Below are 16,191 nucleotides of genomic sequence, written 5' to 3'. Positions count from 1 at the left end.
GGATAAATGAAGATTTTTTGCCCTTTATACTCCAGTGGTTTGTTGCCCTCTCTTACTTTTTCCATTGTCTTCTCCAGTACCTTTTCTCTTGTAGTATATCTTAGGAATTTTACTACAATAGATCTTGGTTTTTGTTGTGGTTGTGGTTTAGAGGCCAATACTCTATGTGCCCTTTCTATTTCCATTTCTTGCTGTAGTTCTGGATATCCTAGGGTCTTAGGGATCCACTCTTTTATAAACTCCCTCATATTCTTGCCTTCTTCATCTTCCTTAAGGCCCATTATCTTTATGTTATTTCTTCTGTTATGGTTTTCCATTGTATCTATTTTTTGAGCTAGTAGTTCTTGTGTCTCTTTAGTTTTTTTATTAGATTCCTCCAATTTCTTTTTTAAGTCTTCTACCTCCATTTCTGCTGCTACTGCCCGCTCTTCCATCTTGTCCATTTTCTTTCCCATTTCTGTTAAGGTCATCTCTATTTTATTTATTTTCTCTTCTGTGTTGTTTATTCTTTTTCTTAAATCCTTAAATTCCTGTGTTTGCCATTCTTTAAATGACTCCATGTATCCTTTAATAAGAGAAAGTATATCCGTTATCTTGCCTTTCTTTTCTTCTTCTATTTCACTGTACTCTTCCTCTTCCTCTTCCTCTGGGTTGGCCATCTGTTGTTTCTTTGGTGCCCTTTCCTCCTCCTCTTTCTTGTTTCTATTGTCTTCTGTGGTCTCTTCTTGCTGCAGGTGTTCTGCAGCTGTCATTGCCGGCTGTGGAGATCGACTCCCCAGCTGGTCCCCCCTCCCGTCGGTGTGTTTTTTTTCATTCGCATCGCGCATGAGCGATTCTTCGCGCATGCGCGGTTGCGCACTTTTACTCGGCTCTGCGAGCCATTTTTGTAGTCCATTATTTACCGACCTGAGGGAGCGGGTTTCTCTCTCCGCAGCGGGCCTCTTCGGACAGGTAAGGCCTTCACCTTTTTCCTCCTTTGTCTTCTCATCCTCTCTTCTTACCGTTGCTTTCGATTTTTCTTTTTTTGTCGCCATCTTCTTTCCACCTTTATACTCACTTTTCTGTAACTTTTATTTCTGTGCCTTTGTGTTTTCCTTTGTTTTTCCCGACTTTTCTGGAGAGGGCTGGAGTTCACCGTCCGGCCACTACTCCCGACCTTAGCTGGACTCTTGAAGTTCTTCTTCTTGCTGAGAGATGTTGCCACCTCTTGGAGAGTCTCCAAGAAGATTCAGTTTCCATAAAGAAATGTACCATCCTTACTAACTCCTGGGAACCTCTAGCCTAATAACACCATAAAATATAGAAAGAGCATTCAGAGCAGTCATAAAGAGCCTCAAGCCTGAACTAATAGAAACTGAGAAGGAGAGCACCATCTGACGAACTTCCCAACCAGTCACCCACCCCATCAGGAAACTCCTTGTCCCATCTATTGAAGAGTCTATGTTTCCACATCAGACTCATTAGATAACCCAGAGTCACAAAAATAGAGCAGAAACAAGTAATCCTCATTCATATGTGGTTATCCGTGAAATGAGTCTATCTTAAAATTCAACGAGAATGCTAAAATTAGATGCATTTAAATGTACTCCTATCCAGATGAAATGTTTGATTTTGCTGGTGGAATCGTGCTGTGCACATATCTGTGGCTGTGTTTCATATATTGTAACGATGATTATACCTCAGAACTATGACATTGGCTACAATGTTTTGGGAGGAAATTGAGAAAGGCACAAAATGCAAGCCATTCTCTTTTAAATGATTTATGACACATCTGGCAGTGCAGGTACCCTGTATATGGTAGCTATTTTTAATTTTAATACAGTAAAACCCCTTGTGGTGAATGTCTGCCAAGCTGCCTGTCTCCCCTCTGGCGAGCCTTGCTGTACTAACATTGGCTGTGCATTATCTTTACTGTTAAGGACATTCCCTTGGGTATAACTGTGTATGCACCTATTGTCTTTCATTATTGTACCATGAGTTTCTGCTAATAAAAGCCATGATTATTGTTTGACCACATCGTCCTTGTCTACTTCATCAAATGACACTTCACCCCTGTTATGTGGAATTCATGCAACCGGCAGCCTCAAGCAACCGGCAAAAAAAATTGTACAAAATAAATAGGTAAAAAATACAGAAGTTTAAAATTGGCGCGCCTCACTATTAGTTTACCAAACACCCAAAATGCAATCTCAAGCAACGAGAAAATTCACTTAGCCAGGATCTACCAATTCCCATAGGTGCCAGATACCAGAGATTTTACTGTATTTTATATTTTTCTCAACACACTAGGACATTTAAGATCAACAGATCAATGATTGCTTATGATCGAGCATATTTTTATGCAGGATGTTAATCAGTTTTTATCATGAATAGTTATTTGGTGTATGGGAATGTCAATGCCTTTCTTTCATTAGAAGTTCAGAGTCACTGTCTCCACCTCAAAAGCTAGCAACCCTCGTATTGTCTGAGCTAATGATCCCAAGGAATCCAGGGCAAAAAAGATGAGTTCAATCCTCAAATCTTCAGAACAAATATAATGGTGGTAAATGACAGAAACTTAACTGACCAGAACTTTTTGCTCAACTAATCTATTCCTCTTGAGGTAAAGCACATATTTTCATAATATTTTGAGCCACTCTTTTTCAAATCCTCCCAACAAAACTGCATAGATGAACATTATTTAGTGTCTGGAATCGGTTCCACTTTTTAATGAGATCCACCGCCTGACAACCCAGAGATCTTCCATCATCCACAAGATGCAACTCTGGTGTTTGATGAGACACACTCTGCATGGTTATTGTGTGAAACAATCAGTGAAGCTAACACTACTTATACGCATTTACTTTCCATCCTGAGCACACGAGTCCTATGTCCTAATAGTTAATGTACTGGGTAAAGGTCTAGATCACTGATATCAAGATACAAATCCCATCACGGAACCTGGAAAATTTAAATTCAAGTTTTCAATAAATATAGGATTTATATAGCTATTTCTTGATTGCTACTTGGACAACATCATGGAATTCCCATCCTGTCTGGAGCCACAATCAGAATTAGCCCGAGTTAAGCAGCTCCACCTGGACTAATTGAATGCAACACCCAACAAACCATTGTAGCTTTACCTACAAACTCTGACATTGACTAGTGATTGTGGACACGTTGGGGGAAATGGAGGAAAACCCCAGTGAGAAAACTGCAATTTAATAGCCAATCTTTTTGTAAGGACACTCACAGTATGCATCCAAGAGCTGCATACTTTCAGCGTGGAAATCACATTCCTGGAATTACAAAGCTGCTGTTAATTATTAAATTCACACCTGAACATATTGATGTCACACTGTGACATAACACACTCCCTCCATCTGCCAGTGTAAGTGGATTACTGCTGTCTAGAAAAGTCTGAAAAATGCTATGAAAGTTCTAACATTGACAGTTCAACGAACAGTAATTCCAAACAATCTTCACAACAAAGTGCACTTTAAGGTAATTCTGGAAAATACAAAATTGAAATTGCTGATGAATCACATTATTTAAAAAATATCACTGTCTACATGAAAGGAAAATTTAGAGTAGACTCATTAGGTAACTTTTAAGATGCTGTCTGCAAAGCAATAGTACAGCAATGTCTTCAAACAAAATGGAGAAATTGATAACTTTTGGCTATGTTCAACACCAATTTAATATACATGAGATAGTTTAAGTGTTACCTATAATTCAGTGTCTAGTCCTCTCCCTCTCCTGGTTAGCTTCAAGTCTCACTTCAGAATCTTGAACACCAAAATCTACCCAGAACTCAGTGCATTACTGATAGAATGCTGCATTGTCATATGTTTTGTTTTTGGAGAAGATAATAAATGAAGCCTTAACTAATCTTGCACAATATATTAAGGATTCTAATGGCCCATAGAATAATCATCGTGACACAAAAAGCACAGTGGTACTTCCAGAGCTGCTGTAACAGCTGTACTGCCACTGGTGTGGACCTGTGAAGGGTGGAGATACAGTGCTCCCCTTTGGGGTCCTACTGCCAACAGCTTCATACGGGCTTAAATGACCTGTTAAAGGAGCCAATGGTGTTTTATTTTCTTTTAAATCCTTCAACCGCGGGGTCTGGGTCCAAGATGGTTATGTTCAGCAGTGCTAGGGGAGCAGCAGACTGGCACAGGAACTGATAAAGGGGAGAACAACCCCCCATTGAAAAGGAGAAGCAGAGGAGATGACCCGAAGGACGATGGCCATGGTGGCGGACCAGTGAAGACCTCTGACGGACACACACATGTGGTGAGCCATTGGTGACTTGCAGGCGAGGAACCCACAAAGGCTGCAGGTGACTTGAGGTCAAAGGACTCACACCAGGCTGTGGTCTGCTGGAGACTGGATCATGAGATCCAGCTATCAGAACCAGGTTTTGAGAGGATGCTGAGGGCAAAAAGGGCTCCCAAAGGGCACAGAAAGTTTCTTCTTCATGTTAGAGGTTTGGATCTGGGCTCAAGTTCCCAATAGTTTGAACTGAACAGGAGTCTTGTGCAGCTTCAGAGGCTGTGGGAGCACTGGAGGTGAATTCATGGACAGTGATTTTGAGGGGACTCTCTTTTGCTTCTCTCACTAACTGTAAGGGGTGCTGGTCATTGCTGATTTATCAGCCTATGGCAGACAAAGGCAATTTTGTGTAATATTACATTTCTGTTTTATTACATGTCAATAATTAGTGTCTGATCTGATCTCTGCTCTGACTATTTGAAAATAAAGTTGTAGTTGCATTGCCAAATTGTGTAGGGAAACTAGGTTACAAAACACTATCCATTATATACAACAAGGCCATAAATTTGTATGATTTAATCGGAGAAGACAATTTAGATCTGTACGATTTGAAGAACCCGAGCAAATTGTAAGTAATCTGATTAATTTTAAAACAGTGACAAGAGGGACTGGAATTGGTGGGAACTGTGCAGGATATTTGATTCAACTGGTCTTTCTAAGACAGAACAAAAGGATTTTCTGCAAGAAATATTCCCAATTTAGAGTGAGATGCCACCTTTTGAAATAGTTGTCCATTGCCTATATGTTTATATTTTTAAGATTTAGGTTTGGCATCATTTTTAACACATTATTTTCTGTATCACTGCTATTGTTTTTGAGTGTTGATCACCTTTGTGAGAGATAATAGAATATAGGAAGTAAAGCTAGTATGAATTAAATAAGGAATACTAGACTAGATTAGAGGAAGTTAAGTAAGTGCTGAGTAGGGATGAATTCCGATAAGAGTGTGAGGAAGGGTTTGGCAAGTATAATCGAATAAGGGTCTTATATAGACAGAATTAGCAAGTTCTGCATAATATTAGTAAGTCCTGGGGGTTGAGATGTGTGAATAAGGACAAAGGCAGATTCATGAATAAGGACAATGACATGATGGGACCCAGACAGGTTACCCCATGGTCTTTCAAGTTTACAGAAACTGCATGTAGGCAGACAGAATTACCAAATGCCAAACCAATCCAGGAGGCAAAAGAATGTTAGGGGGGGAGGGTACGTCAACACTGAAATGAACTGTATAAAAGTTGGGTGAGCCCCAGTATGTGTGTGTATTCCCAGGGTAAGGGGAAGCACCAAACTTTGCACTGTTGTACAATAAATGTTCTTTGATCTCAATTTTTGTCTTGAACGAAATCTGTGAAGGTACTTCTGTTTCTCACACCTTGATTACAGGTATTTGATTAGAAACTGTACTTAATTTCTTGTGTTGCATTACAGCAATGTAGAAGAACCTACATCTGGCAGCAAATTTGGATTCTTGCTGATAAAGAACTACCAAGGCAGTAATTAATAAGGCTCTCTAGGTGATGGCATCGATTGAATTGTACAGATATGTTGTTAAGTTGGAATGAAATGATAGGTCAGAGCTGTTTGAGGTACAGGGGAAGAAAAAACAGTATCATTGAGATCCTGGGGATGAACAAAGTGAGCAACATGGATATTTGTAGGAAGAGAGAAAGGCATTACCATAAGCACCAATTAGTTTATTAATGTTACCAACCATTGTCCAGTCTTTTATGAATTTATTTTAGAAACTTTGAAAAGACTTTGTAATCAATAGCTTCAGAGATAGTCATAAGTTATGCATTGGACATGTGTTATGAGAGATCAGAAGAGACAGTTGAGTACCGTATGTTGTTAGGAACAGATACCAGCTGAAAAGAATAACTCACAGACTTTTATAGGTTGATAACCTGCAGGATCACTTGGTGTGCTTCCTGGATCTGATGTTCAAGGATATTTTAAAAATAGCAACAGGCTTAGAAAGGACATTGAATAATGTGAAACTGTTTGACAGGACACAAGTCTGAGGTGCAGGTAGGCAGCAAGCCTATAGAGATGAATGGGGATATGGTCTTCTTTGTGGCAGACTTGAATAGATGCCATCAATGTAATGGGATAAATTAAAAGTGTCAAAGGCTGTGAGGCATATAGATATGGGTCATGTTCAAGGAAATTACACATTCTCAGAATGGCCACAATATTTTAATTGCACTTGAACAATGTATATGACATCCTTACAGTGGTGTAAAGTACGAAAATCTCCAGATGCAATGATTAAAGTAAAAACACAATGCTGGATAAACTCAGCAGGTCAAACAGTCATAACCAAGATACTCAACCCAATTATCCAGGTAGACCCATTGTTTCTGTGTGCTCCTGGTCCAGTCCTTCCTTACCTACACTTGTCTTACCTCATATGCCCTCGATCACTTCAATAACTTCTAATTCCCTGAACTTGACCACCTCATTTTTCACCATGGACATCCAATCACTCTATACTCCATCCCCCATGTAGAAGGTCTCAAATCCCCTCATTTCTTTCTTAACCACAGACCGAACCAGTCCCCTTCCACCCTCCTCCGCCTGGTAGAACTTGTTCTCACCCTCAATAACTTCTCCTTTGACTCATCACACTTTCTCCAAATCAAAGGAGTAGCCATGGATACGTGCATGGGACCTAGCTATACCTGCTTTGTTGTTGGCTTTGTGGAGCAATCCATGCTACAAGCCTACACAGGCAAGGGCCCTCAAATTTTCCTCCACTACCTTGACAACTATTTTGGTCCTGTCTCATACACCCAATGATGAGCTCGCCAACTTTATTCACTCCGCTGCCAACTTTCACCCAACCTCAAATTCACAGTACATCTCTGACAACATCCCTTTCTTGAACTGTCTCCATATCAGGAGACAAACAGTCATTTTTTACAACACTATCAACTCTCGTAACTACCTCAACTACACTTCTTCACTGTAACAATATTAATATTTGGGGAGAATTTATAAGATATAGAGTAGTTCACATACATACACTCATTTTAAAACAGATCTTATTTGAAAGACTGAAGAATTCACATTGCAGGATCTCTGGAGAATGTAAGCACCTTTCATAAGTAGGTGTTAATTGAACTGATGTCATAAAATGATTAACCATTGTCTTGCTGGAGTCATGCTGTCTATCAATACCCCTTTTGCAGTGCTCACAGAAAGGTCATTTCTAGATTGTTTACCCCGGTCCGGGCACAGGGTAAGCGGCGGCAGCCCCGATCCGGGCAAGAGCGAAGGGGAGGCGGCGGCCCCGGCCTCGGTCGAGTGAGGCAGGCAGCGGCCCCGATCCGGGCAAGAGCAAAGGGGAGGCGGCGGCCCTGGCCTCGGTCGAGTGAGGCAAGCGGCAGCCCCGATCCGGGCAAGAGTGAAGGGGAGGCGGAGGCCCCGGCCTCGGTCGCGTGAGGCAGGAGGAGGCCCCGGTCCGGGCACAGGGAAAGCAGCGGCGGCCTCGGCCCCGGTCCAGGCAGTATGGTCTGACCTAGGAGGGGAGGCAGGCCCCTCCAGCCCGGGTAAGAAACTTGCATAGGAGAAGGCCACTCCAATATAAAAGCTACAACCCAAGGACCTCGCTGCCACGTCCCAGCTTGCTTGGCCACGGCACACGAACCATGGGTGTAAAGGGTGGGGCCAGTACTGCGCGCACTGCACTCCACCTAAAAGCTCCTTTGCGCAGGCTTGAGGACAGGTCCACGTCCTCGCCCTCCACGTCCTCGCCCTCCACGTCCTCGCCCTCCACGTCCTCGCCCTCCACGTCCTCGCCCTCCACGTCCTCGCCCTCCACGTCCTCGCCCTCCACGTCCTCCCCCTCAAAAGATGCTCACAAACTCAAGCTAGCATGCTGGAAGATCAGAACCATGCTAGACAAGGCCGACAGACCTGAACATCAGTCTGCCCTCATTGCACATGAACTCCTCAGACTTGACATCGACATAGCCGCTCTAAGTGAAGTCCGCCTTGCAGACGTAGGCATCCTCCAAGAACGCGGCGCGGGCTACACACTCTACTGGTCTGGGAAGCCTATGGATGAACGACGCCTATCTGGTGTAGCCTTCATGGTCAAGAACTCCATTACCTCCAAACTCGAAAACCTCCCGACAGGCCACTCGTACCGGATCATGTCCATGCGACTCCCCCTTCAAAACAAGCGCCGCATCACCCTCATCAGTGTCTATGCTCCAACCCTCTAGGTGGAACCAGCAGAAAAGGACAAGTTCTACACTGACCTGCGCAACCTCATTCAACGCACCCCTACAGCCGACAAGGTTGTCATCCTTGGCGACTTCAACGCTCGCGTCGGCAAAGACTCAGAAACCTGGCCAGGAATCCTGGGCAAGCATGGTGTCGGCAAGTGCAACAACAATGGGCGCCTCCTGTTGGAGCTCTGCGCAGAACAGCGGCTTGTCATTACAAACACCCTTTTTCAGCAGAGGGACAGCCTGAAGACTACCTGGATGCATCCCCGATCCAAACACTGGCACCTCCTGGACTACGTCCTGGTGCGAGAAAGAGACAAACGAGATGTGCTCCACACCAGGGTCATGCCCAGCGCGGAATGCCACACTGACCACCGGCTGGTTCGCTGCAAGCTCAACCTTCACTTCAAGCCAAAGCCCAGGAAGAGTAAAGCCCCCAGAAAGAGGTTCAATGTTGGAAACCTGCAGTCAGACGAAGTGAGAGGAAACTTCCAGGCAAACCTCAAAGCAAAGCTCAAGGATGCAATCCGCCTCATGGACTCGTCCCCTGAAACCCTCTGGGATCAGCTGAAGACTACCATACTGCAATCCACTGAAGAGGTACTGACTGGGCTTCTGCTCCAGGAAAAACAAGGACTGGTTCAATGAAAACAGCCAGGAAATTCAGGAGCTGCTGGCAAAGAAGCGAGCTGCCCACCAGGCTCACCTTACAAAGCCGTCCTGGCCAGAGAAGAAACAAGCCTTCCATCGCGCATGCAGCCATCTTCAGCGCAAACTCCGGGAGATCCAAAATGAGTGGTGGACTAGCCTCGCCAAATGAACCCAGCTCAGCGCGGACATTGGCGACTTCAGGGGTTTTTACGAGGCTCTAAAGGCTGTGTACGGCCCCTCACCCCAAGTCCAAAGCCCGCTGCGCAGCTCAGATGGCAAAGTCCTCCTCAGCGACAAGATCTCCATCCTCAACCGATGGTCAGAACACTTCCAATCTCTTTTCAGTGCCAACCGCTCAGTCCAAGATTCCGCCCTGCTCCAGCTCCCTCAACAGCCCCTAAGGCTAGAGCTGGATAAGGTCCTCACCCGGGAAGAGACATACAAGGCAATTGAACAACTGAAAAGTGGCAAAGCAGCAGGTATGGATGGAATCCCCCCCAGAGGTCTGGAAGGCTGGCGGCAAAACTCTGCATGCCAAACTGCATGAGTTTTTCAAGCTTTGCTGGGACCAAGGAAAACTGCCTCAGGACCTTCGTGATGCCATCATCATCACCATGTACAAAAACAAAGGTGAGAAATCAGACTGCTCAAACTACAGGGGAATCACGCTGCTCTCCATTGCAGGCAAAATCTTCGCTAGGATTCTCCTAAATAGAATAATACCTAGTGTCGCCGAGAATGTTCTCCCAGAATCACAGTGCGGCTTTCGCGCAGACAGAGGAACTACTGACATGGTCTTTGCCCTCAGACAGCTCCAAGAAAAGTGCAGAGAACAAAACAAAGGACTCTACATTACCTTTGTTGACCTCACCAAACCTTCGACACTGTGAGCAGGAAAGGGCTTTGGCAAATACTAGAGCGCCTTGGATGCCCAAGTTCCTCAACATGGTTATCCAACTGCACGAAACCAACAAGGTCGAGTCAGATACAGCAACGAGCTCTCTGAACCCTTCTCTATTAACAATGGCGTGAAGCAAGGCTGCCTTCTCGCACCAACCCTTTTTTCAATCTTCTTCAGCATGATGCTGAACCAAGCCATGAAAGACCTCAACAATGAAGACGCTGTTTACATCCGGTACCGCACGGATGGCAGTCTCTTCAATCTGAGGCGCCTGCAAGCTCACACCAAGACACAAGAGCAACTTGTCCGTGAACTACTCTTTGCAGATGATGCCGCTTTAGTTGCCCATTCAGAGCCAGCTCTTCAGCGCTTGACGTCCTGTTTTGCGGAAACTGCCAAAATGTTTGGCGTGGAAGTCAGCCTGAAGAAAACTGAGGTCCTCCATCAGCCAGCTCCCCACCATGACTACCAGCCCCCCCACATCACCATCGGGCACACAAAACTCAAAACGGTCAACCAGTTTACCTATCTCGGCTGCACCATTTCATCAGATGTAAGGATCGACAACGAGATAGACAACAGACTCGCCAAGGCAAATAGCGCCTTTGGAAGACTACACAAAAGAGTCTGGAAAAACAACCAACTGAAAAACCTCACAAAGATAAGCATATACAGAGCCGTTGTCATACCCACACTCCTGTTCGGCTCCGAATCATGGGTCCTCTACCGGCATCACCTACGGCTCCTAGAACGCTTCCACCAGCGTTGTCTCCGCTCCATCCTCAACATTCATTGGAGCAACTTCATCTCCAACATCGAAGTACTCGAGATGGCAGAGGCCGACAGCATCGAATCCACGCTGGTGAAGATCCAACTGCGCTGGGTAGGTCACGTCTCCAGAATGGAGGACCATCGCCTTCCCAAGATCGTGTTATATGGCGAGCTCTCCACTGGCCATCGTGTCAGAGGTGCACCAAAGAAGAGGTACAAGGACTGCTTAAAGAAATCTCTTGGTGCCTGCCACATTGACCACCGCCAGTGGGCTGATATTGCCTCAAACCGTGCATCTTGGCGCCTCACAGTTTGGCGGGCAGCAACCTCCTTTGAAGAAGACCGCAGAGCCCACCTCACTTACAAAAGGCAAAGGAGGAAAACCCAACACCCAACCCCAACCAACCAATTTTCCCCTGCAACCACTGCAACCTTGCCTGCCTGTCCCGCATCAGACTTGTCAGCCACAAACGAGCCTGCAGCTGACGTGGACATTTTACCCCTCCATAAATCTTCATCTGCGAAGCCAAGCCAAAGACCTAATCTAACAACAGATGAGAGCAGAAGAAAGAACTCCTGTTGTTTTGTTCAGGAAGGTGGGGGTTTTGCAAGACATGAGTCACATGGTCTTTGGAGTTGGAAGAGAGAGAGAGAGTTGAGTTAACAGCTCAGTCAATCAGTGTGTGGGACACTGACAAGTAACTGAAAAGTGCAATCCAAGGAAAACTGTTTGAAACTGATGAAAACAAGTTCGAAAGCAGTAGATGGCTGGAAGTACTATCTGTCTGATGTTTCTCTTGAAATAGAGGAAGGAATGGAACTCTGCGATAGCTTGAAGAAAGAGGTTACCATCTAGAAGACCCTAATGGGGCAAGTTTCATCAGCGAGACCCTGAGGTGACTAGTGGTGGTAGCTCAGTTGTGGAAATCTTGGAGCAACAAATATCTCTCTCTGCAAACCCTACAAGAACCTTCCTGAGCGGTAAACATTTACCTTTCAAGCACCAGGCCTGGTGAACTTTATACATGTTAAATTCTGTGCACAGTATAAGAATTGCCTGCAACCAGAGAACTTGGAAGAAGTGAGATTCAACTGTGAACCAAAGAACTTTTCTTAAATTTATTCACCCATTACATACACGTGTGCTTAGAATTAGAAGGGGGTTAATTTGGGTTAGTTAAGTATAGAGTATATAGATTCTTATTTTCATGTTTGAAGTTGATTAAAAATAACTCTTGTTTTGAAAGCCACTTGTCTTGGTGAATGTCTATTGCTGCTGGGTTTTGGGGTCCTTTGGGCTCGTTACAACACCCAGTCCCCTGTGTAAGAATTGTATTCCTCAATTCCTCCATCTCTATCGTAAAAAAATTAAAACACGTACCTTGATGAAGGGCTCAAGCCCAAAACATAGGTTATGCATCTTTATCTTTGCTATATAAAGAACGGTGTTTGTGACCTGTTGAGTTTCTCCAGCATTGTGCTTTTACTATATTACACCTTGAAGGAGAAAAGTGCTAATTATGACGACAGTGCCCAATTATTTTGGCTCCAAGGGAGAACACTTGTGAAACAATTGTGCTGTTGCACTATCCATGCACTGGAATTAAAGACTAAATTAACAGAATCAGGTTTGTCAAATAGAATTCATTGAATATTTGTAAACGGAGGCTTCCTTTAAACTACTGAGCATTCACAATGACAGTGCTGCAAGGCAGTCATTGCGGAGAAAATGTGCACTGAAAATATCAAAAGCATTTTTCATTGAAACAAAGTGAACTGGTCCTCCGACATATGCAGGAGGAACTCTCCAAGCCATGGTGGAGATACACTCTTGGATTCCCAGTGCAGAGAATGTTCTATACTACATAGGATATTTCTGAGAGAGAAAAATACTGAGATCACACAGAATGACAGAGAATAGAGCATAAATTAGTTTGGTTATCGGAGATGGTGAGAGTGGAAGGTTGTTTTTATGATTGAAATCCTATGACTTGTCATAAACCATAGGGCTTAGTGTTGGAACCATTGCTAAATACATTATCTACGTGGATACGATTGTAGGATGTATAATTAATAAGTTTGCAGATGACATGAAATATACAGTGTCACTGATGGCATTGAGGGTGGTCTGTGACTACAAATTAATGTTGATCAGATTTTAAATAGTTGAGGCAACAGCAGAAGAAATCTAATCACAGAAAATGCGAGCTGATGCATTTTGGGAGTGTAATAGGTATCCACAATGAATTGTCGTGGCCAAGGCAAATATTGAGGGACCTGGGTGTCCAAACCCAAAATTCGCTGAAGGTGTCAGCACAAGCACATAGGGCGATGAAAAAGACCTACAAGGGTGTTTGCCTTCATTAGTCAGGGCAGAGAATCAAGGAGGGAGGACTTAGTACAACTTTATAAAAGATCATTTAGGCCACACAAAATTGTGCAGATGCTGTGATTGTAGTTAAACACGGAAATGCTGGAGGAGCTCAGCAGGTCTCATAGCATCCATAGGAGGTAAAGATAGAGAACCAATGCTTTGGGCCTGACCCCTTCTTCAAGGTGTGAATAAAAAACAAGCAGTGTCTGAATAAAAATGCTGGGGAGAAGGAAAGAAAGGGCAGGGGGAGGAGCACAGACTAATAGACAAGGGGATAATTGGATGGAGAAATCGATAGGGGGAATCGTTGAGGCATATAGTAGGCCATGGGACCATGTGTTAATCAGGAATTAATATAGAGAGGTAATTTATGGTCAGTGTAGACATGGTGGCTGAAGGGCCTGATTCTGTGTTGCATTACTCCATGACAGCCTACAGCCGTGCACCTATAATCATGGGCATCAATTGGATTGAGTCTGTTTGGCTAAGGGCTGTGTTGTGAGAAGATTTTAGAGCTCCTCTAACTGTGGGACATATGGCAACCACTGTCCTTGAATATAGAGTTGGAATGTAGAGAGATAGGCTGACTGAATTATCAGATGTGTAAATGTGGAAAACAGATGGTGGCAGAGATACGAGACAACGGATATGAGAAATACATCTGAAAATCAAAAGGCTTTTTCAGGTGCATTCTCTGCTAAGAATGCGCCTGAAGAAGCAGAAGTGGCCCTTTAAATTGCAGTTCAGGTGGCAGCGTTGAAAGCGCAGCGCTGGCCACCTGAAAGGACAGCTGCACCGGGATGCGCATCTGAGTGCATTCTGGCTCCTGTCCCTTGGACTGTCAAGTCAGGATGGCTGGTTGTCAGCTGGGACAGCCAGCGTGGGCTGTCAGTGCGGGGACATCCCCACACTGATCCCGCTGCCCGCTCTCTCCCCACTCATGGCTGGAGTGGCCGGCGGGGGAGGAGGCTGGAGCAGAAGGAGGGTGAGTATGGGGGCTTGAGCGGCCAGCGGGGGAGTACAGATGCTGGACACCCCGGCCGCTCCAACATCCTTCTCTCCTGCCAGCCGCTCTAAACATCCTTTTCCCCCGCCAGCCGCTCCAGCCTCCTCCCCCACCGGCCACTCCAGCCCCCTTCTCCCCACTCCTGAAATCAGTTCCCACCGTGTGGGGGAAGCCCGCGCCAGCTGCCCAACAGGGTGTGGACTGATTTCGTGAGTGGGGAGAGAGCAGGGCAGCAGGATCGGTGTGGGGACATCCCACACGCACCAACAGGGTGGGGACTGGGAGAGGAGCTGTCAGGCATTGGAGCTGCCTGAAAGGTTATAAAGGTAGAATTACTTCCCACAATTTAAATAAAATGCCAAAATGAACACAAACAAGACTAGTGTAAGAACTAGGAAGTGAGATTACGCTAAATTGCTCTTTTATTGGTTGGCACAGGAACTACGACCAATTTAGAAGACTTGCCCTTCAATCAGTATTTGAACAAATTAACAAAATAAACAAAATTTCTATAGTCAGAGTAATCTTCATGAAATTATTAATAAAATAGAAGTAAATGAGAAGTAATGAAGTGAATTTGTCATAAATTGCCAGACCTGGAAATAATTTATTAGGGCTTACTGACTACCCACTTACCATATGTCAGACTTGGAATCATAGCCTTGGTGGCTGAGCACCTCTGGACTCATATAGTAGGGTGTCCCAGTAAATGTTGTTGCCAGATCGCATGAACCCATCAGAAGGCGAGATACACCAAAGTCTCCTTAAAAGAAAGCAAGTGATACAGATACTGTGATTACAGTGCAATGTAAAAAATTGCTGGAGAACCTCAGCAGATCATGTAACATCCCTAGGAAGCAAAGGGACATAACAATGACGAAGGGCTCAGGATCGAAACTTTGGTTATAACCTTTTGCTTCCTCTAGATGCTTGGTGACCTGCTGAGGTTCTTCAGCATTTTGTGTATTGTATTTAAAGAAAGAAACAAAAAAATAAGCAAGTAAACTCTAGATTTAAAATTATAAAGATTGAAGTTGAGCATTAAACAATTTAAAGACCTAATTTGTTTCCCTTGTTTCTCAAAGGTCTTTCAACTAACTGCTGGTTTCTTTGCTGGGTTCATGTGCCAGACTAACAAATAATTAGATGCCAGAATGACTTTGATTTCAGATTTGAGAGGAAACTGTTTTCCTCTTATTGGAAAACAACAATGCAACCAGATATGAAAAAGGAAAGTTACTTGTGGTACCAGAGGACGTGGCTGAGATATTGAAAGGAGGAGGCCTGCTGCTGGATTTTCAGCAAAGATTTAGTCAAGAGTCTAAATGGGATAACAACTGATGAAGAGGGATTAGAAAGGCAGACCACACTTAAAGTGATAAACGATCATCTGCTCCAGATGGGGCATGTTCTAGCATTTGTCATTATTAAACTTCATCTGTAACTTGTCCAACCATTCCATCAGCATGTCCGTACCTCCTTGAAGTCAGTTTGCTATGCCTCAGAGTTGTATTTCATTTGTAATTGAACCCTGCAGACATCGTCCAATTCATTAGTCTATATTGCTTTGCGGAAACTGCCAAAATGTTTGGCCTGGAAGTCAGCCTGAAGAAAACTGAGGTCCTCCATCAGCTAGCTCCCCACCATGACTACCAGCCCCCCCACATCTCCATCGGGCACACAAAACTCAAAACGGTCAACCAGTTTACATATCTCGGCTGCACCATTTCATCAGATGCAAGGATCGACAATGAGATAGACAACAGACTCGCCAAGGCAAATAGCGCCTTTGGAAGACTACACAAAAGAGTCTGGAAAAACAACCAACTGAAAAACCTCACAAAGATAAGCGTATACAGAGCCGTTGTCATACCCACACTCCTGTTCGGCTCCGAATCATGGGTCCTCTACCGGCATCACCTACGGCTCC

General features: G+C 44.4%; 1 protein-coding gene across 5 annotated transcripts in view; it reads right to left on the bottom strand.

Moving 5' to 3' along the window:
* nek11 (NIMA-related kinase 11) overlaps nt 1-16,191 on the bottom strand; it is a 395,005-nt gene that overhangs the window by 203,934 nt on the left and 174,880 nt on the right. For all 5 annotated transcript variants that reach the window (XM_069911155.1, XM_069911163.1, XM_069911148.1 and 2 more), the window contains exon 6: nt 14,898-15,024. In XM_069911155.1, the coding sequence (XP_069767256.1) occupies nt 14,898-15,024 (127 nt within the window). The remainder of the gene's footprint in view (nt 1-14,897; nt 15,025-16,191) is intronic.

Source organism: Narcine bancroftii, chromosome 1 (assembly GCF_036971445.1).
Source record: "Narcine bancroftii isolate sNarBan1 chromosome 1, sNarBan1.hap1, whole genome shotgun sequence".
NCBI lineage: Eukaryota > Metazoa > Chordata > Chondrichthyes > Torpediniformes > Narcinidae > Narcine > Narcine bancroftii.
Note: the sequence above shows the minus strand (reverse complement) of the source record. Positions and strands in the feature narration are given on the sequence as shown.